At 36.3% G+C, this 22,970-nt stretch overlaps 1 protein-coding gene across 1 annotated transcript in view; it reads left to right on the top strand.

Moving 5' to 3' along the window:
• The window catches only part of Dap160 (dynamin associated protein 160), a 531,520-nt gene that overhangs the window by 134,810 nt on the left and 373,740 nt on the right, over positions 1 to 22,970 (top strand). The window contains exon 8 of the mRNA XM_090381606.1: positions 20,170 to 20,336. Within this exon, the coding sequence (XP_090237732.1) occupies positions 20,170 to 20,336 (167 nt within the window). The remainder of the gene's footprint in view (positions 1 to 20,169; positions 20,337 to 22,970) is intronic.

Below are 22,970 nucleotides of genomic sequence, written 5' to 3'. Positions count from 1 at the left end.
GTTGATTATTATGTATGAGAAATTGAAAATTATTTAATTTACCTTGTGAATTCCTTAAGAAGAGTAGTTAATTTTTTTTTTTTTTTTTAAATTCTTCAATGCAAAAGTATTTTTATTTCCTGAAGCACATTCATTGATATTCTCTCTCAGATTGAGTTCATATATGCTGTGATTTGAGGAAGCACAATACTTGTATTTGGAAAACACACGTTTTGTTTTATTAGAGATCAGTGCTTTTTTGTTTTAGCAGTGAAAACAAAATGAATTACACATGCACCATATTTGAGTTATAATTATGTGAATTTTTCATGAAATTGCATACAGTTTGTGGGAAAGTGAATAGAAATGTACAATTTAAAGGTGCCATATATTGAATAATAATACTATATAATAAATAAATTTTTGTACGGTTAGTATGTAGTATTGTTATACAGTACTACGGCCGACCGGGCTAGCCGAGTGGGTAAAGTACCTGCCTGGCAACCCAAAGGTCGCGGGTTCGATTCCCGCCTCGGGCTTGGATCAAAGTACCGCAAAAACCTTGGGAGGTGCAATATGGCCACAGAAGCCGATGCGCCAACAACTACCAAATCAAATCAAAAATCATATACAGTACTACGAGGGTGGTTCAATAAAGAATTGCCCTGACCTAGCTGCAGAGGTGCTAGCCTGTTGATTCTTGGCACAGGTTTTAGTTCTTCTCTACATAGCCACCGTGCAGATTTACACCTTTTCCCCATTGATGGATGAGGCTACGGGTACCATTTTTGTAAAAGTGGTGAGGTTGGTCTTTGAACCATGACTCTGTTTCAGAAATGAGTGTCGTCATTGAATTGGGTCCGCTGAAGAAATTATTTGAGGGAAGGAAACAAGAAGTCCAATGGTGGAAGATCAGGTGAGTAGGCTGGATGGGGCAGTATTTCATATCCACAAGTAGCTGCTTGTGTTGTTGCATTTTCAGAAGTGTGAACTGGGGCATTGTCTTGAAGCATTCTCACACCTTTGGACAGCATGCCATGCCTACATGTTTTGATTTTCTCCTGTAATTTTGTAAGTTGGCATAATAGGCAACCGTAATTGTTCTACCTTTTGGCAAGTAATCAGTCATTATTTCTCCTTTTTCATTCCAAAACACTATCAGCAAGACCTTTCCTTGCTGATGCTTGGACCCTTGCCTTCTTGGTGGGTGAGGAACCATGATGTTGCCATTTCATGGACTGCTTTTTACTTGCAGGGTCGAAATGGTGTATCCAACTTTCACCCTGAGTGATTAGACGAGAGAAAGTCTTCCTCATTTTTTTTGGCACAGGGCTAACAATTCTTGTGATTTCTGTTGTCGATCAGCCTTCTGGAAACCAGTCAATAATTGGGGAATCCGTCTTACACTCAATTTCTCTAAATGCAGTTGGTCATGAAAGACTGTTTCAACAGAGCCCATACTAATTTTCACCTCCTGGGACAATTCACGCACAGATATCCGGCGATCTTCCATGATTAATGACTCCACTTTTCTGATCATGTTGTTATCAATGGCTGAATGGGGATGAACTGGAATGGGCTCAGATTCTACCGATGTCCCACCACACCTAAACTGTCTATGCCAGTGCTTCACAATGCCATAGGATGGGGCTTCATCCTTATATATAGCAGCCATGTCCTCGTAAATTTCTTTAGATTTCCCCTTCAAGGACAGATACTGGATTACAGCTCTGGCGTCAACTTTGTCCATGATGCTACTTTGTGCCACATTTAGCTCTGTAAGAGAAAAAAAAATTAAGGCACAGGGCTGAAATATTACACCTTTAGTACAGAGATATGTATGATGCTACACACAAAATATCATGACTCTGCGATATGTGGAAGTAGGTGAGGGCGATTCTTTATTGAACCACCCTCGTATGTACATTTGCAAATTTTGTTATAGCACATTCAGTTTAATTATAATGATGTTTGCCTGTAGTTGGTTTTAGCAGTCTTTTCGAATCAGAAAAGCTGTTTGCAAGTCACAGCACTCAATTCAGACTTAATTTCTTAGGTGTTTTTCAAATAATCTGTACTAATGTGCCCAGTTAAAAACCTATATTGTTATTCAGGGAAAAGTAGCATCTTCAAAATACATCGCTTTTCAAATAATCTGATAGCAGATTAATGGAAAAGGAAATAACCCTTGATGATATTCTTGATTTTATACATTAGTTGCAGTCAGTACCCTTTGTCACAGTTGGATGTGACAAAGAGTATCGAGGGATCATATAGATTTTCATAATGATTATTCTTGTATTGTGTAATTTTAACTGTTATTAGTGGGATCTGACCCAAGAAGAAGCAATTTGTTAAAAAAGTGATTAGGGCAAAATATTTTTTTCTTAGTATATAAAAAAAAAACCAAAAAAAACTTTCTATTTACAGTATTTTTTAATCTTTTCTTTATGTAATTAATAGCAGTGGAAGATCTACTATTATATAAATAGTTATTTAAAATAACTAAATGCAACAAGGCATAATATGTTAAGAGTAAGAGTTTTATATCTATATAATGTTGGTGTGGATACACCATAGATAACTCTTAAGGAAAAAACTACGATAGTAGTGTGTGAGGGCATCATTTCCTCTGTATCTGCATATTGTGCTCATCCTTGAAGTAGTACAATACCATGGCAACTCGTTTTGAAGGATGAGCACAATATGAGATACAGAGGAAATGATGACTCGTAGTTTTTTCGCAAGAGTTATCTATGGTATATCTACACTGATATTATATAGATATAAATATGTATGAACTGTTGTTGTTTCTTATTTCCTAAAACAGGTATAATTTAAGATATAATAATTTGGCTAGTTATTTTCACTTGGGCAACTAGTTCTAATCTGTATTGAACTATTTCAGTATTTCTTGTTTCCTTAAATTATTATACAGTAAATTAAAATCATGTATTTAATTTTTTGAATACCACGGCTATCTTGATTTTATATGGCATAGTAGTTTCAGAGATCTTCAGTAGTTAACAGGAGAGACTGCTTCTGCAGGGATGGGATACACTTAAATGGAAAGGGTGCAAGAATATTTGCTGATGCTATCGAGGCAGTGTTAGGTGGGTTGGAAAACTGCTAGCTTGGGGGGGATACAAGGACTAATAGTTTAACAGTAGCCGCAGGCAGAGGTGAAAGTGATTCTTGCACAACTTCTATTAGAATAAATAGCGACCTGGAGCGAGGGGTGTTGGGGGTTTCAGGGACGGATGGCAGTCATCGTGAAACAGGTGGGTATATGGGATGTGTTAGGGTGAATAGGAATAGGAACATGTATGCTTGCATGTATACCAATGCTAGAAGTATAGTAAATAAATTTGATGAATTTGAAGTGTTGGTCAAGACATCAAAGGTGGATATTGTTGGGATAGCAGAGACGTGGTGTCACACAGATATAAGGAATGCAGAACTGGAATTTGGAGAGTACAATGTGTACAGAAAGGATAGACAGGATAGAAAGGGAGGAGGTGTTATGCTGTTAATTAAAAAAAACATAAAATCAAAAGAAGTGCAACCAGTTCATATAGATGAACAGTGCACTGTTGAGTCAGTTTAGTGTGACATAAGCACTGCGAAAGCAAAAATAAGAGTAGGAGTGTGTTATAGGCCTAATGACTCGAATGAGTACAGTGAACAATTGTACAGAGAAATAGAGTGGGCTAGTAAATCGGAATGTCTTATAATGGGGGATTTTAACTTCCCAGATATAGATTGGAACTTGTGGGTTGGTTACTTCCACACTAGTCAGACTTTTGTGGATATATTGGATGATTGTTTTCTTCAGCAGCATGTTCGAGAGGCAACCAGAGAAAGTAATACTCTTGATCTGGTTATCAGCAGTGATCATTCGTGTATTAAGAATTTGCAGATAAAGGAACCACTAGGTGGCAGTGATCAGTGTACTGATGTGGGATTTACTTAAAGATTTAATTACCATCAGGGATAAAGGAAAGGGGATTTTTGCTTCCGTAGAGGTGAGTACAGTGGTCTCAGAAAGTTTTTAAATTCTGTACAGTGGTATCAACCGACTATGTTACCAACAGTAAATTCTAAGTGGGAAGCATTCAAGGAATTAATCGTGGATGCTACTAAAAGTTTCATACCTATTAAGAAATATTGTTCAAGATTTAGGCCTAAATGGTTATCAAATGAACTAATCAGACTCATGACAGAGAAGAAAAATGCATGGGATGCATATAAATTATCAAGCGACTCAGAAGCCTATGGCAGGTATAAGCCAGTCTGTAATCAGGTCACAAAGGAGATTAGGCAGGCAAAGGCAGATTACAAGAAATCCTTGGCAAAAGATGCTAAGAAAAACAGCAAGGATTTCTTTACTTATATAAACTCTAAAAGGAAGGGGATGAATCTGATTGGTCCATTTGACATCGCTGGTTCGACTGTTGATGGTCCTGCTCAGATAGCAAACAAATTGAATGAGTATTTTGCATCTACATTCACACATGAGGAATTATTATTAGGGTTTGAAAATGGCAGAAGGTTATCAAATTGTAGCAGGATACTTAATGATTTTGTAGTAACTGAGAGCAAAGTGGAGGAGAAATTGTTGAAGTTAAACATAAGAAAAGCACCTGGAGTGGATGGGATCTATCCAGTTATATTAAAGGAGGCGGCAAAGCAACTAAGCAAACCCTTAGCCATAATTATGAGAGTATCTTTGGACTCAGGGGAGGTTCCCACGGACTGGAGATGTGCAAATGTATCCCCAATTCACAAAGGAAGATTGAAGGGTGACACGAGTAATTACAGACAAGTTAGTTTAACTTCTGTTCCGGGTAAAATAATGGAGTCACTGGTTAAAGATGCATGGCAGGATCATCTAGACAAGACTGCAGAAATAATTCAGACACAGCATGGGTTTGTTAAGGGAAAGTCTTGTCTGACAAATTTGATAGGATATTATGATGTGGTTACAAAGTAACTGGATGCAAAAAATAATTTGGATTTCAGGAAAGCTTTTGACACTGTTGCGCATGGAAGACTATTGTACAAATTGGAGCAGAATGGTATTAAGGGTAAGTTGCTACAATGGATAAAAGGAGGGTTAAGCGGAAGAAGACAGGATGGTAATCAATGGGTGCTGCTCTTCTTGGACTAATGTTATTAGTGGAGTCCCACAGGGTTCAGTGTTGGGTTCACTATTTGTTTTGTATATTTATCGATGATATTGATGAAGGTATATCAGGCTTAATGTCGAAGTTTGCAGATGATACAAAGGTTGGCAGGGTTGTTAATGACAGCAATGGCAGTGTGTGCTACTGCAACAGGATCTAGATAATTTGGGCAGATGGGCTAAGAAGTGGCAACTGAAGTTTAACCTTGACAAATGCAAAGTACTGCATATGGGTAGAAGTAACCCCAGAGAAACGTACCAGCTGTGTGGTACTACATTCAAGGTGGTAGCAAATGAAAAGGACCTGGGAGTAATTGTGCAGTCAGATATGCGGACATGTGTTTTTGTAAAGGGCGGCTCCTAGAACGTGAGTTCATCTCCGCCTCGTATCTCTGTGAAGAACAGTATCACTACAAATGGTCCAGATGTGTGTGATGTCGGTTTGTGTGTATTCCAAGGGTGTACTTCACATGTACTGTCAGATTTAAGTCTGGTGATCGTAGTTCAGTTCTGTTCTGGCCTCTTGGCTACCCAGAAGCATCAGTCACCTGGACAGATGATTCTGGGTACTCGTCCACTCCACGGGAAGGTGGGCCAGTCCCAATGGAGCACATACTGTCTCGATACGAGACTCTGAACCACCTGATGTTGCCAAAAGGTGGGCCAGATTTCTCTGGGGGCCACTCCAGAGAGGGAAAAAAAAAATAAAATAAAAAGTAAATAAACTAAAAACAAAAACAAAATATATTTCCCGTGGTGCAAAAAAAAAAAAAAAAATCATAAACAAATAAATAATTATAATAATTCCCTGTGGTGAAAAATAAAATATTAAATAAATAAATTAAAAAAAAAATAATAATAAAATAAATAAATTCCCTGTGATTAAAAAAAAAAAAAAAAAAAAAGAGAGAGCTGTCTGGCACCAATGATAGCCCACATCCCAGGTGTCAGAACAGAGCGAGAGTAAAAAAAGTGAGCCAAGGCTGCTGCTAGTTCTAGGGTAGGACCCGGAAACAGTGCAGAATGGAGGTTAGAAAAAAAAAAAAAAAAAAAGAATAGTCAGTAGAAGGAGTGACTTTCAGTTGTCAGTGCAATTATTAATGAAGTCGCCGACCGGGCTAGCCGAGTGGGTAAAGTACCTGCCCGGCAACCCAAAGGTCGCGGGTTCGATTCCCGCCTCGGGCTTGGATCAAAGTACTGCAAAAACCTTGGGAGGTGCAATATGGCCACAGAAGCCGATGCGCCAATAACTACCAAATCAAAAAAAAAAAAAAAAAAAAAATTAATGAAGTCAGATATTGAAGTTTTCTGAGCAATGCAGACAGGCTGCCTGGGCAGGTCATGGGGTTAGATGTAGAATAGATGTGTGGAAATTTGCCTTTAGCCAGCAGGTGGTTAATTGCTGAAAAAAACTTCCATCTGTCGTTGTGGAAGTTGATATGTTGAATATATTTAAGGAGGAACTGGACAGGCATTTGGAGGGAATGGTGTGATAATTTTTTTTTGGGATGATGCTGCATAAGCTCATACACTTGCTTTCTTGCATCACATGCCACTACTACTACTACCTTACTGTGAGAAACCTTCGGGACACTACCAGTAATCATGCTCTATCTGAGGAGATAGGTTATAATTGCTGTGGTGCCCACTGGTCATTATGGTTTATCTATTAATGTTTTGATTTTATTAATGTACTTTACTGTTTTAATATATCCCCCATCCTTTAGACCTGGCAAATTTATTTCTACAATTTTTGTCTTCATACTTAAATCTTAACCCTCCTTGTTCAATCTTTAATTTTAGCATAGAAATTATATCCTGTTCTATACTGTTTTATTTCCTTCTTTTTTGATCCTTCATACTTTTCTGTTACTTCTAGTTTTGGAAACTTATGTATCCAATATATTCTTAAATTAACATAAAAACTCAATTTTATGAACTGAATGTCTGTTAAAGTAAATATTTTTCTTTTTTTGAGACCGTTTGTACTCCACATAAATGATAATTTAAACAGTTACTTTGTAAATATATGTATTAGAAACAACACTAAAATAAAGTTTTAAACAATGAAAACAATAATTATAATACATTATAATACATTCTGTTATACTGGCCTACTCTGTTTCTCTGTATAGTTTGTTATGCTCATCACAGTTATTAGGCCTATAGCATGCTCCTGCTCTCATTTTTGTTCTCCCACTACTTATGTCACACCTGGTTGCACTGCCTTAGATTTAATATGCTTTCTTAACTAAATGCATAACCCCCCCTCCCCTCCTGTTATGTTTGTCCTTTCTGTATACAATGTACTCCTCATATCAAATTCTACATTCCTTGTCTGAGTGAACTATATCTATTGACATTCCTACAATATCTGGATTTCATGACTTCTTAAGAGTGCTTAATATTCATCAAATTTGTTTACTATGTACATGCACCTGTTCTTATGCTTAATTACCCTAACACAGCCCATGTATTTACTTGTCCCGTGATGACCCACAGCACAGCTTGAAATCCCCGACACCTTGCTTTCTAGGCTGCTGCATGTTCTGATAGAAGCAGTGCAAAAATTACTTTCATCTTTGTCTGTGGTTCCAGTTTATCTATTATTCTGTTTATCCACCAAGCTAGCAGTTCATTAATTTGTATTTGTGATAGTGTTAAGTATCTTTTGATAATTTTCATTCCATGTAACTTTCTTATCTCTTACTGACTTTTAGTTTAGGCTTGAAACAGTAACTACTTATAATACAAAAAAAAAAGTAGTTTTTAAAATTACTCCTTTAAACATTTTCTGTCTTACTATTTATACCTGTTAGATTTGCCATCCGTTCCCCTTGAATAGAATTCAAGTAATGTCCAAAGTTATATTTCTCTTGAAGTTAAAAACCTTCCTTTAATTCTTAACAGTTCTCTTTAGATATGTCCCTCATTGATATACAGTGAAACTTCCCTTTAACGGACAGCAATGGGGAACGAGAATTTGTCCGTTAGAGAGAGGTGTCCGCTAACAAGAAGTCTGAGGGAGAAAAAAAAAAAAAGAAAAAGAAAAATCGTTAAACGTTTAATGTAAAATTAAATTAAAATATATACAGATTTTGAACAATATTTTTGTAAATAATATACGATTACATACACAAGAGATAAAGAAAAATTGTTAAATGTTTAATATTAAACTAAATTATATACAGATTTTGCACAATATTTTTGTAAATAATATACATACAATTGTGCTATGCATATTATGATTTTATCTTAAGAAAAATACATAGAGTAATCACTTATTTTCTTCTGCACCTTCTTCCGGCTGATAATTTTGTTTTCAACATTTGTTTGGAGTGAAGAAACCATCGAAAGTCCTTCAGTATCTTCCTCAGCGGCAAAAAACATTTTTAAACGATTGATTTGTATGAGTGCTTCTATTTTCATCGGTGGTTCGTCATTAATATGTTCTTAGACAGAATGACCTCCTTCCATTTCTTTATCCTCATGAGGAACTTCTTGAAAAATATCGATGATAATGTCATTGATATCTAGAGCACCATCTTCTGTAGTGAGGTTCGAGTCTATATCTTTGTAGCCAGGGTCACTTGTAGCGGAAGTATCGTACGTTCAATAGATGTTGAAGTTCTTGTTCTTCTTGGTGCTCCACATTGCTATTCACAACTTCAATTTTTGCGTTTGAAAAGCCAGACTTTACGAAACAGTTCACGACAGTTTGTTTTCTAATTGCGTTTACTGAAGAGGAAATCCATTGAATCGCATCTAGGATGCTGAGTTTCTTTGCAAGATCACTCGCACATGTTACATCGTTCATGTTTGCAGTGAGATGTCTTAAAACATTTTTTCTGTAGTGAAGTTTAAAATTTTTTATTATCCCTTGATCCAAGGGCTGATACTCTGCAGATGTGTTTGGTGGCAGAAAAAAGATTTGAATGTTGGACAATTCAATGTGCAGCATTATCCATGAAAAGAATAATTTTTCTGTTTTGATGAATCATGTTTTGGTTAAAGTGATTTATCCATTCGCTCATGATATCTCATGTCATCCATGCTTTTTTTATTAGACTTCCCATCAACATTCAAAAGATTCAACTTTATGCCCTTGAAACAGCGTGGATTTTGTGGTTTTCCTATAACAAAGTCTCCCAGCATATTTGTACACAATAGTACAGTCAAGCGTTGCTTAGAAATTTTTCTGCCCTGGCACTTTTTGTTTTTTAGACTCATTGTTTTTTCAGGAAGAGCTTTAAAAAACAACCCTGTTTTGTCACAGTTGTAAATATCCTTAGCTTCAAAATCACGACATAAATCTTCCAATTTGACTGTCCACACTGTTACAACCCCAGTATCAACAGATCCACCTTCACCACTTATGGTTTTCCAAGAAATTTTATGCCGAGTTTTGAACTTGTCTAGCCATCCCACAGAAGCTTTGAACTCATTTACTCCCATAGATTTCGCAACCGCCAAAGCCTTTTCCCTAATAATAGGCCCATTAATGGGAATTTTTTTAGCACGTGCGTGACAAAACCACTCATATGTAACATTGGCGATTTGAAGTCCAACAGTTTTTTGGAATGATTTTTGAACCAGATCATTTACGTGTTGCCAAAATTGTTTGAGCAGTTCCTTTAGGATGTCGCTTACCTGCGTCTTCCTGATTTTGAATTTTGCAGCGAGATTGCGAACATTATTTTTTTGCCGATCATACGCATTAATGAGTTCGACATTTATCTTTTAAAGTTAAATGTTTACGAGAAGACATTGTGTACTTCACACGACACTGAACAAAATGAAACTCAAAAGACGAAAGGCCGACAAAATTCTCCCCCCCCCCCCTGCACACACCGAATTCATCAGAAGTTTTACACGTGCCTTAAAATTCTTGAAAAAGGGTTTAGAACCGGGACATAAACCTTGATAAAATTCAGAGAATCGGAAATCGAAAATAAACACAGGATTGAGGCAATACGTGGAAGAAACGTTCCTAGAAAAAGGGCCGTGATCTCGCCCGCTGTCCGTTATTGGGAGATCAAATTAAGTGCTAATCTAAACGAAACAGTGCAGATTGCCTGTCCGCGTCCGTTACAGATAATGTCCACTAGACAGAAGCTGAAAACACGTTAAAACCAATAGAGGAGAGTTGAGGAATTTGAAAATGTCCATTGTAGAGAGATGTCCATTAAAGAGAGGTGTCCGTTAGGAGAAGTTTCACTGTATTATGATCGCTATAGGTTAATAATTCCTTAATGCAAACATTCTCAATAACATTTAAGTCATGATTTAAATTATATTGAGAATTCTGAATGCTACTTTCATCTGAGTAGTCTTAAAATATTTCATATTTCCGAAATATTTTAACAGAATGCTGAAGTTCCTGCTGCTTCTGTGACTAGCTTTGAGGTTGAGGTTCTCTTTTTCTTGAAAATCGAGTCTAACTTCATCTACTTGCCGCCATCAATCTTTGCATCATAAATCACACAATAGCAAGACAAACTATCATTTATGAGTTGCATTACCTTAGCAAAATTATCAGGCAGGTGATTAGCTGTTTTCTTCTGTTGGGCCTGTGCCTTCATCTTCCATGGTCTCTTCATCAAATGCCTGCCCATTCAGTTCAGCCAATTCTTCATTAGTTAAGGGCTGTGAGTGTAACTCAAGCAGCTCTCTAACATCATCCTCTTCAACATTATCAAAAACTTTCCTTGCCAAAGACACCAGCTTCCCATGAACTTCTGAAGAAGTTTCAAAACCAGTGAAGTCATGTACAGCTTCAGAATAAATATTCTTCCAAACACTGTTCATACACCTAACAGTCACTTCTTCCATGATTCACCAATAATGTACACTGCATTCCTGATGTTAAAGCTCTTCCAATAACTCCTGAACAGTTGGTTCACCATCAGTCTCATAGATTATCTTTCTAAATGTTCTTCTTAAATAGTAAGCTTTAAAATTTGCTGTGACACCTTGTCCATAGGCTGAATGAGTGAAGTAGTTCATGATGGCAGAAACATATCTTTGATGTTTGGACACAAAGCTTCAAAGTAGATGTCATGGGCTTTGAAGTTGGCAATAAAGTTTTAGTTCAGGAACAAGACTTTCTACAAACCAGTCACAGAAGATTTGCCTTGTAATCCAAGCCTTTAGCCGGGATTTCCAGGCCACAGGGTGGCGAGATTTCACATAATTTGTCATGACCCTAGGATTCTCACTGTGATACATGAGTAGTGGCTTAAGCTTCTTTCCTCCATTTGAATTCCCCTCAAGCAAAAGTGTTAAGCAGTCTTTGGAAGCCTTAAACTCTGGAGCACTTTTTTCATGGATTGAAATGTATGTTTTGGATGGCATTCTCTTCCAGTAAAGGCCAGTTTCATTCAGTCTGTGCACTTGGTGCTTTCAGAACGTCGCCCACACAGTCTCTGCATTGATGCTCACAAGCGCCCACTAACGTTATATAGGAAAACACTGTTACTAAAGTATGCTGTTAAGACACAAAGTTGTGCCTTTCATTTCATTCACTCATACCTATTCAACCCACCTTTAGAAAACCTCTACAGAAATAAACCTAATATAGAAAAACCAGCTGGTCTTTGCCTTCTTGAACTGTTGCAGGTTTGGAATGTTTCCATCCATTCCATACAACAGATAGCAGCTTACTCTCAACCACCATGGGCTCCTCCTCCTGTACTAGGCACCTCCGTAGCCAGGTGGGCAGGAGCAGCAGTGCGTAGCACACACTTCTTGATTAAACCAGGGTTCGAGCCCATGACCACCAAGTACGGAGGATGCAGAAAGGTCAGGGAATGACCACTGCATATCCCCGGTGCAATATGGCCTTAGTTGCTAATGCCCCTAAAAAACCAAATAACAACAACCTCCTGTACCAATCTGTGACACTTATCTCTGTCAATGGGGAAAGAATATTTTAAAAGCATCAAATGTCAGACAACTTCATGCAGCTCACATTCAAAGATATATTGATTTTTCCCCAATTTATATAGATGACTCTAAATCTAATGCAAACATTGGAGCAGCAGCAATGTTTTCAAATATCATTATTTCAGCAACCCTTCCATCTGAATTCAGTATCTTCTCAGCTGAATTATATGCAATCAAACTAGCTTTAGAAAAGCTGTGTTCTGACTGTTCTTTAAAATCTGTTATTTACACTGATTCCCTCAGCTCAATCATGGCATTATCTTATTCTTCAGATAAAGTTCACCCCATTCTAGATGAAATTAGAAGCTTATTGTTACAAATTGAAAAACACCAACTGGTCACCTTCTGTTGGATTCCAGCACATTCTGGTATTTTGGGCAATGAACTGACTGCAAAAATTCCAACTACCTTAGATTTAACCAATATCCATAATTGATGCCGCCAACTCTGACCAATTATAACTTTATAAACATAAATAAAATAAAAATTCAAAGAAATAAGTAAAATCGACTGTAAAATGTAGTGTAATTTAAATACCATAAATCATATGAATTCATATCAAATCAAATAAAAACTTCTTATGAGTGCTCATTATTCATCAAATTTGTTTACTACGTACATGCACCTGTTCTTATGCTTAATTACCCTAACACAGCCCATGTATTTAAAACATGAACTAAACATTAAACAGCCAGGTTTAATGCTTTTAATGCATAGTATTTTTAAAGTTTTTATATGATTTGATATGAATTCATTTGATTTCTGGTATTTTAAATTATACTACATTTTACAGTCTATTTTACTTATTTATTTATTATTTTATTTTATTTATGTTTATAAAGTTAATTGGTCAGAGTTAGTGGCATCAATTATGGATAGATTTCCTGACCACAGAGGCCTCTTTAGTGATTTAACCAATCTCCCTGTTCCAGCATCAGTAAAAAAAAAAAGGTAAACTGCAGCCATTATCAACCCACTGCAGGATGGAAGCCTCCTCAACAATTCATGCTGGGAGAAATAGACCATAATCTGCCGTGCTAGTCCAGTGCGAGTTGGCAGATCAACCGTATTTAGCAGTCAGAGGCTTGAACCCCGATCTACTCAGAGCATGTGCTATTATTGCACTCCTGCTCCTGACCGCTCCGCTACATAGGCGCTTCCATACCAACTAAGAAATATTTTCAAGGTTTAGGCCAAAATGGATGTCAGATGAACTAATGAGGCATATGGCAGAGAAGAAAAATGCATGGGATACTTACAAATTAACACGTGACACAGAAGCCTATGATAGATACAAGTTGATATGCAACCAAGTTACAAAGGAGGTTAGGCAGGCGAAGGCAGATTACAAGAAATCCTTGGCAAGGGATGCAAAGAAAAACAGCAAAGAGTTCTTTACTTACGTAAACTCTAGAAGGAAGGGGATGAATCAGATTGGTCCACTTGATATTGATGGGTCAACTGTTGATGATCCTGCTCAGGTAGCTAACAAACTAAATGAATATTTTGCATCGACATTCACACATGAGGAGTTATTCAGCGAGGGGAATGCCAGAGGTGTATTCAACTCTAGCAGTAAGCTACAGAATCTTGAAATAACTGGGAGTAAAGTGGAGGAGAAACTGTTGAAGATAAACACAAGAAAGGCACTTGGGGTGGATGGGATCTATCCAGTTATATTAAAGGAGGCAGCAAAGGAAGTAAGCAAACCCTTAGCCATAATTATGAGAGCTTCCTTGGACTCAGGGGAGGTACCCATAGACTGGAAATGTGCAAATGTGACCCCAATTCACAAAGGAGGATCAAAGGCTGACACAAGTAATTATAGACCTGTGAGCTTAACTTCTGTTCCAGGAAAATTAATGGAGGCACTGGTTAAAGAAGCACTGCAGGATCATTTAGACAAGACTTCAGTTATAGCTCGGACACAGCATGGTTTTGTTAAGGGGAAGTCTTGCCTGACCAACTTGATTGGATACTATGATGCAGTCACAAAAGAACTGGATGCAGGGAATAACTTTGATATTATGTACTTGGATCTTAGAAAGGCTTTTGATACTGTTGCACATGGAAGACTGCTACACAAATTGGAGCAGTGTGACATTGGAGGCAAATTGCTGCTATGGATAAAGGGGTGGTTGAGGGGGAGAAGACAGAGAGTGGTAATCAATGGACACTGCTCATCGTGGACTAATGTTATTAGTGGAGTCCCTCAGGGCCCAGTGTTGGGTCCATTATTGTTTTCTGTATTTATAAATGATATTGATGATGGTAATAGCCGACCGGGCTAGCCGAGTGGGTAAAGTACCTGCCCGGCAACCCAAAGGTCGCGGGTTCGATTCCCGCCTCGGGCTTGGATCAAAGTACTGCAAAAACCTTGGGAGGTGCAATATGGCCACAGAAGCCGATGCGCCAACAACTACCAAATCAAAATCAATCAAAAGATGATGGTATATCAAGCTTAATGTCCAAGTTTGCAGATGATACAAAGGTTGGCAGGGTTGTCAAGGACACTACTGACACTATGCTGCTGCAACAGGATCTGGAAAGGTTGAGCAGATGGGCTGCGAGGTGGCAAATGAAGTTTAACATTGACAAATGTAAAGTATTACACATGGGAAACAGCAACCCCAGAGCAACGTATCAACTCTGTGGTACTACACTGACAGTGGTAGAGAATGAAAGGGACTTGGGGGTGGTTGTGCAGGCAGATATGAAGTTCTCTGAGCAGTGCAGACGGGCTGCAAGAGTAGCTCATGGAGTATTGTCAATGATATACAGGAATTTTTCCAGCAGGGATAAGGAGGTGATTATTCCATTGTATAAGGAAATGGTCAGGCCACACCTAGAGTACTGTATACAGGATGGGATTCTTCCTCTAGCTCAGAAAAATCACCTGAGAGGGCATAAATTCAAATTGAGGAAAGACAGAGGTAGGATACACGTGCGGAAATTTGCCTTTAGCCAGCAGGTGGTTGGGTGGTGGAACAGACTTCCATCCCTTGTAGTGGAGGTTGATAGCCTAAATAAGTTTAGGGCTCAGCTGGACAGGTATTTTGAACAAACAGAGGGGTGAAGTGGAAGTGGGTTTTTTTTTTTTTTTTTTTTTGGCTGATGCTGCATAAGCTTGCTTTCTTGCATCAAATGCCTCTACTAATGCTAATGCTTCATCAGACTATGCACTAACCATTCATGCTGCATGCCTGTCAGAATGGACAGCACTGTGGCACTTGCAAACTAATAATAAACTTTTTCAGTTTAAGCAGGATCCAAAAATTTGGCGCTCCAGTGTCTGTACATTGAGATGAGAAGACGTAGTCCTTTCAAGAGCAAGAATAGGTCATACCCATTTGTCCCACCTCCATTTACTCACTGTAGATGACCTACCACAGTGTCCACTTTGTTCTATAAATCTGATAGGATATTATGATGTGGTTACAAAGGAACTAGATGCAAAAAATAATTTTGATATCATATATTTGGATTTCAGGAAAGCTTTTGACACTGTTGCACATGGAAGACTTTTGTACAAATTGGAGCAGAATGGTATTAAGGGAAAGTTGCTACAATGGATAAAAGGATGGTTGAGTGAGAGAAGACAGAGGGTGGTAATCAATGGGTGCTGCTCTTCATGGACTAATGTTATTAGTGGAGTCCCACAGGATTCGGTGTTAGGTCCACTGTTGTTTTGTATATTTATCAATGATATTGATGAAGGTATATCAGGCTTGCTTAATGTCGAAGTTTGCAGATGATACAAAGGTTGGCAGGGTTGTTAATGACAGTAATGGCAGTGTGCTACTGCAACAGGATCTAGATAATTTGGGCAGATGGGCTAAGAAGTGGCAACTTCAGTTTAACCTTGACAAATGCAAAGTACTGCATATGGATAGAAGTAACTCCAGAGAAACATACCAACTGTGTGGTACTACACTTAAGGTGGTAGAAAATGAAAAAGACCTGGGAGTAATTGTGCAGTCAGATATGAAGTTTTCTGAGCAATGCAGACAGGCTGCCAGGGCAGGTCATGGGGTTTTGTCAATGATATGTAGGAATTTGCTAGCAGGGAGAAGGAGGTGATTGTCCCTCTGTATAAGGCAATGGTCACGACACACCTTGAGTACTGCTTACAGGTCTGGAGGCCTCATTTTAGGAAGGATGTAGTTTTACTTGAGCGTGTACAGAGAAGAGCAACAAGATTTGTGAGGGAAATGAAGGGATCCTCTTACCAAGAGAGGCTTAAGTTCTGCAAATTGCAGTGGCTGGAGACTAGGCACCTGCCCGGTGATCTGATTGAAGTGTATAAGGCCTTGAATGGGTTGAGCACGCTGAATTCTGATGGGATCCTTCCACTTGTTCAGATTACGAACCTAAGGGGGCATAAATTCAAATTAAGAAAAGACAGGTGTAGAATAGATGTGCGGAAATTTGCCTTTAGCCAGAGGGTGGTTAATTGCTGGAACAAACTTCCATCCGTCGTGGAAGTTGATAGGTCGAATAAATTTAAGGAGGAACTGTACAGGCATTTGGAGGGAATGGTGTGTTTTTTTTTTTTTTTGTCTGATGCTGCATAAGCTCATAAACTTGCTTTCTTGCATCACATGCCACTACTACTACATTCTGATTGACTGCCCCTACACTATAGAAGACAGAACTTCAAACTTTCTATCACTAGTTAATCTTTGAAAACCAATAACTCTAGAAAATCTCATTGGTGACAAGGCAAATACATCTGAAAATTTTAACTTCCTCAGGCGAACTGAAATTTTTAATCATTTCTGATTTTAGATTTTTTTTTCTGTCTCAGATTAAAAATTTCTAATTTTTTATATAATAAATGAATAGGCATATTATAGCCATAGCAGCTTATGCACCATTAAACCACCATGACAACAAAGTCCGTGTGAATGCAGATGCCCCTTCAGTGTCTGCACTTGCTGCCTCACCTTGTAGTCTCACATTTTTAAATCCATAATGGGATTGAAACCTATGAAACCAGCCACGATTCGCCCTAAACATTTCACTTGCTGAAGCTAAGCACTCTCCCTCACTTTTAACAAAATTATAAAGGCTGAGGACCTTCTTCCTAATAAGAGCAAAACTTACTGGAGTATTTTGCTTGTGCAAATCTTCAAACTACTTGAAAGTAACTTCTCCATTTTTTTTATAATGCTACTCCTTTGCCTGGTAATTTTAATTGTAGAATGTTGGGTTATATACTGTGCTTTGCTCATTATCTCCCCTGCATTCTTGATAATCATATGCACTGTTGTTGGCAGTAAGTCAAGACACCGAACAGTATCAACAGCTTTTTCACCACTTCTACTTTGCTTTATCACCTCTATTTTAACATCTGAAGTCATATTATGTTGCCTTTTCACTGCACTAGCAACTTTCTTGAATATTTTCCACTCATGATGAAGGAATAGTGAAATATTTTTGGATATATATTCACAGCACCTCTTCAATCACAAAAACAACGCGGAACTGGACATTGTGAGTACACAAGCGGCACTGTGGGACGTCACAGACCTACTGCACATTGTTCTAGAAAGTTCTGTTTATTTTCTAGAATTTTCTATTTATTTATTTTTTCTTTCATTATATATTCTCTAAAATTATGATTTACAATACTGTATAGTATACAGTAATGGCTATACAGTTTTGTAAAATTTATTTTTTGTATTAAATATTTAATACATACTTATTACTGTACTTATGTTTTGATACATACTGTATATATTTTTACATTTTATATACAGTGTGTAATTATGGATTTAAATATGGAAGGAGAAAGAGAAGATTCGAGGGAAATATACATGTACGTTCCTGTTCAAACGATGTAAGTGTGAATATATATATGATGTATATCGAGTTTACCATCCCTAATTAATCAACGGCATGTATGTGAAACAGTGTATATTGGCATGACGTATGTCAAGGACCTTCTGTACCATTTATTCCACCATGTCTAATTTCTATTTTTTTCCCTTTAAAGTTCACATTTTATTGTATATTTGTCATAGAACTCCCAAGTGTTTATTTAAATTCAATCATTTCATTGTTTTAAAAGGTTATATGGCAATATTACACTGCACTGCAAGCTACAGAAAGTGTACAGTACTCCCTTATATAGAAAGTCAAGAAACCAAAACCTACAAGTATACATGTTGATGAGACATTGCTATTATTAATGCCAGTGTGTACATATGATGTTTCAGTTATGTAACTGAGCCATTCCTTGTTACCTGCTTAGTGCTGGACTGCTAATTGGTTTATCTGTAAACAGTCTCAATGTGGAAGCATATTTATTGAAATACATTCTTGAAAGTTTATTTTTTGAGAACTTAAAAACATAAAACCCAATTCCTGATGAATTCCATGAAGTGTATTTGTCTTATGAATAAGATGAAGAAATTCTTGGGTTTTAAAAGATGACAAACAATGTATATTTGTGTAAAAATATATCACTACAAATATATTGGTTTTAATTCATGTCTCTCTAACACTGAGGACATGCCTTTAATTCAAGCTTAGCATTTTATACTCTGCATATAAGTCAATCTTAAAATTCTTAAACAGTTTTGTGGTGCCTCAAAGATCAACTCATGTGCTGGAATATCCAGATCTGTTTGTCAGTTCTTCATAAAAGAACTGACAAACAGATCTGGATAAAAGAACTGACAAACAAAAAAATTCACATTTTTTGCTAGCACATGCAGTTGTAAAAACATACAAGTTGGTAACCAAAGACATGATTTGCATTGAAAACTGTTTTGATATCTGTATAGTTTAATATTCATTAATTCAAATTACAAATATTTCGAAGGAGCTAATTGCTACCTTTTATAGTGGACAAAATCAGATTTGAAGCATCCTTTTATTCTCTCTTAAAGGTTCCTCCTATTACAGTATAGGAGGAACCTTTACACCACTTGTTATTTGTTTGATTAGGTCTGGGTTTGAGTCCCAGTCAGAGACTGGAGCAATTCTTAAAGACCCTTCTAGTTTGAGCTGTAGTTAGCCAATTTCAGTAAGGAGCAGTAGTGTGTATCACATGCTTCTTGATTAGACCAGAGTTCGAGCCCGTCACCACCAAATACAGAAGGTGCGGAAAGGTCAGGGAATGACCACCGCACATCCCGGAATAATATGGCCTTAGTTGCTAATGCTCCTAAAAACCAAAAAAAAACAACAGCCAATTTCAAGCAGGGGCATATGATTTCTCCTTGAGTTATTCCAGATTTTTCAGCCTGCACAACATGCACATCAGCCTATGAACAATACTTGTACGGACATAATGCAGTATAGAATAGATGATGATCCACCATAAAAGTAGCAAAAATCTTTTTTAATAAATGTAAAACAAGGAAGAGCACAGTATTCAAGTTGTACAAGTTTTACTACTATGTGTGTTTATATATATATATATTTTTTTTATGTAAACCCTAAGCACGAGAGGTATTAGAACCTATAGTACTTAGTACCATGCTTGGGTTATATACTAACAGTTATCACCCAGTTGTTAATTAGAAAAGGCAGTGTGTGTGTGTGTGTGTGTGTGTGTAGACATGAGGTAACATCTTGTACTGCGTAAGAGTAGTTGAGCCGTAAACATAATTTTCACCAAATTGTGTTTCATATAGTGTTTTACATGTTTCTCTTATCCTCATTCTTATTTTATGTATGCTGCTATCTCATTTAAACAAAATCTTTTAATATTTGTTACTTTTAAGATCATTGAAAGGTGTCTTGTCCTTTTTCCTGCCCGCGATGTAACTGATTATTATAGCTGTGACTTTTAACTATGTTAAACTTAACCAATACTCTCATCCTTTCGGAACAATTTGGGAAGCTTGTGTCTAATTTTCCCATCTGAATTATTGTCTTTTGATATTTAGCAAAATTCTTTTTACTTATATACACATCATTACTTTTAGTAAATTTTTTTTTTTTTTTTTTTTTTTCATCGTGTTTTTCACTTCATTTGAAAATCACTCTTTTAGAATTTATTTTTTCTATTAACTATTTTAAGCAAAAAAATGTTTTATCCTTAATAGGAATCTCTCAGATATAGATGTTGATGGGCGGTTATCATGTGAAGAATTTGTATTAGCAATGCATCTTTCTGACAGTGTGAAAGCAGGTGATGCTCTTCCTACTTCCTTACCAGCTGATCTCATACCCCCTTCATTTCGCCGTAAGCGATCATCTAGTGTACAGTCTAGTAAGTGTCATTTAAAAAAGTGTTCATGGTAATGCTGCCAATGAAAAAATTTTAATTGTTCTGAAAAGTGGCTGTCTACTTCTTTGACAGTTAATTACTTCTCTTAAAGGTGTAGAAACAACTTTGCAGTATGTGGATTATGTATAGTCTGATTTGTTGACTAAGCTCTATCATTTTTAAGGGCACTGATATATGAAAATTTTCACAATTATTTGCTTCATCAATAATTTATACTCATAGAGAAGCATTTTAGCCATTCAGAATGAACACCGAAACTTTTCTGCCAGTTGAAATCATTTGTAATCTCTGTATGTTTTATTACAAAAGGTTTATTTTATTATTTTTTCTCTTTTAATGGGAAGAAAAAGACCAAAAGACTTGGGATTAATATTGTAAACATGTGTTTTGCTTACAGATTTTGTGTTATATATTACTTCTTTAATACGTCAATTATTTGACTAAAAATTTTTAAGAATTATTTAGCTAGCATACCTAGGAACTGGTTTGTGCTTTTGCTCTTTCTTTTCCAAATCAATGTTTTTGGTCAAGATTACATCGGGATAGGAACTAATCCTTTATACCCTTTTTAAAATATCTGTAAATTATGTACATTGTAATGTTCAGTTTATTTTGTGGAGTAACATTGCAGAATTTATTTAATTACATTGCACTTTTTTTTCTTTCTCTAAAATTTTAATTTAAAAACCTTGGTATGTCTATTGAGAAATTGGTATCTTGCATCAGTAGATTTGGCTGTGCATTCTCTTGCTTTACTTCTGACACATTTTCAGTTAGCATAAAAATTTAAATTGTTCTCATGTTTTAGCAAAAGCTGATTCTACTACTTCCTAGTAAAGATTGGAAGTGCAGATTAAACACTTTGTCTGAACTCAGTGATGAACTAAAGTGAATGAGAGAAGCTGAAGAAAGACAAAGAATTGTGCGATGGGTAAAAAGTATGTCATAATTGAAAGTGCTATCAGAGATTGGAGAAAAAATAAAATTAATATTTCAAAATGAGTGGTCTGAATAATGTTTTTCTTTTTTTTTTAGTTGTCTTCAGAAGTATCATATTTACAAAAATAACATTCTCATATCCTAAAAGAATTGAAATATGGATCAGATGCCTTTGTTTGAAAGTGAATCACAGTAATTTCATTCTTTTACTGTAAATGAAAAACCAGTTTGTGAAAGAAGCTAAAGAAATCTGGAATTGTGTCCATGGGTAAAAAAAGTACAATATAATTGAAAGTTGTATTAGAGATTCAAGGAAGAGTTAATATTGCAAAATGAGAGGGTAGATAGCTTATTTTGTAATTTTTAACCTTGTGTCTGTGAAGAATTGCAATCAGATACATGTATCTGACAATACCACTGCAGAATACTCTCTCAAAAAAAAAAAAAAAAAAAAAGTGTCGTGACTGGTGACAGCAAGTAATAGAGTATAGTAGTGTGTTATCTGTTTATCCATTTGTCTGTTCTTATTTTTGGGGTATCTTCTCTTTTGCTGATGGCCATCATTTCATTTCCTTCACATTTGCATTCATTCCTCTTTCTGCTTAGAATGTCTACAATTAATTGCAGGTTTCTTTCATTTTCAGATAGTAGAGCAATATCATTTCTGCTGACAGACTCTCCAGTTCTTATGACTGTTTTTTTGGTTACAGTAAATGTTAGCTATTAGTTTGAGATTTTTTCCATCAATTCCTGTAAGTTGTAGACACTTTATCATATTTCCATGGTTAACTCAGTGGAAGTCTTTTTTTTTTTTTTTTTTGTAATCTATGATTCATATCAGAACCTCCTTTTTCATTTCTGTACATCTCTCACAAATAGTTCTTATATTACATATTCTTTCTCTAGTTTATTTTTTTCATTTCTAAAACCCACTTTTTTGTGTCAACTTCTCCAGTTTTAATCATTATTCTGTATGTGATTGTTCCCAGTAATAGTTTAGTTGCATGACTCATATGCATAGTTCTGAAGTCTTTACAGTCCTGACTAAATTTGCTTTTTTTCAGATAGACATGAATGTAGAATTCATCAAATGTTTTTTGAATGTGTTATATATTAGATTGAAAATCTTTGTTAATTTATTAATTGCATTATCATTCAATATTTTTATAATTTCTGAATATACTTTATTACCTCTTGCTTTGCCATCTTTTATTACTTTAATGGCTGTTATTGACCCCTTCCTGTTGGATTTTAGGACTTTCATTTATTTCTGTTTAATGATATCCTCATTAAATATCCAACCCATCTATTGAAGATATTTTCCTTTTCCCATAAAACATATGTGTTGTCATTTAAAAAGTTTTTCATAGCTATATTTCATTTATTCTTTGGAATATTTCCCTTGTTCTAATTCTTCAATTTCTTTACTCTTTTTTTTTTTTTTTTTTTTATTTATCCAGTTGTCCTTTACCTTTCTGCATTCTTCTGTGATCATCCTATCTAAGCTCCTATATTGCCACTGGTCATGATTTTTCTTTCTTTTTCCATTAACACATTCACTTCCCAAAAGCAAGTTTGCATTCAGGTAGCAAATGTAACATGAGGCACAAAACTTGTGGTTCATCCAAACAAACTGCAACTTTTGTACCTTAGTGCAGATATGTGTCCATTCAAGTC

This window comes from Mastigoproctus giganteus, chromosome 9 (assembly GCF_048544385.1).
Source record: "Mastigoproctus giganteus isolate SK-2022 chromosome 9, ASM4854438v1, whole genome shotgun sequence".
Classification (NCBI taxonomy): domain Eukaryota; kingdom Metazoa; phylum Arthropoda; class Arachnida; order Uropygi; family Thelyphonidae; genus Mastigoproctus; species Mastigoproctus giganteus.
Note: the sequence above shows the minus strand (reverse complement) of the source record. Positions and strands in the feature narration are given on the sequence as shown.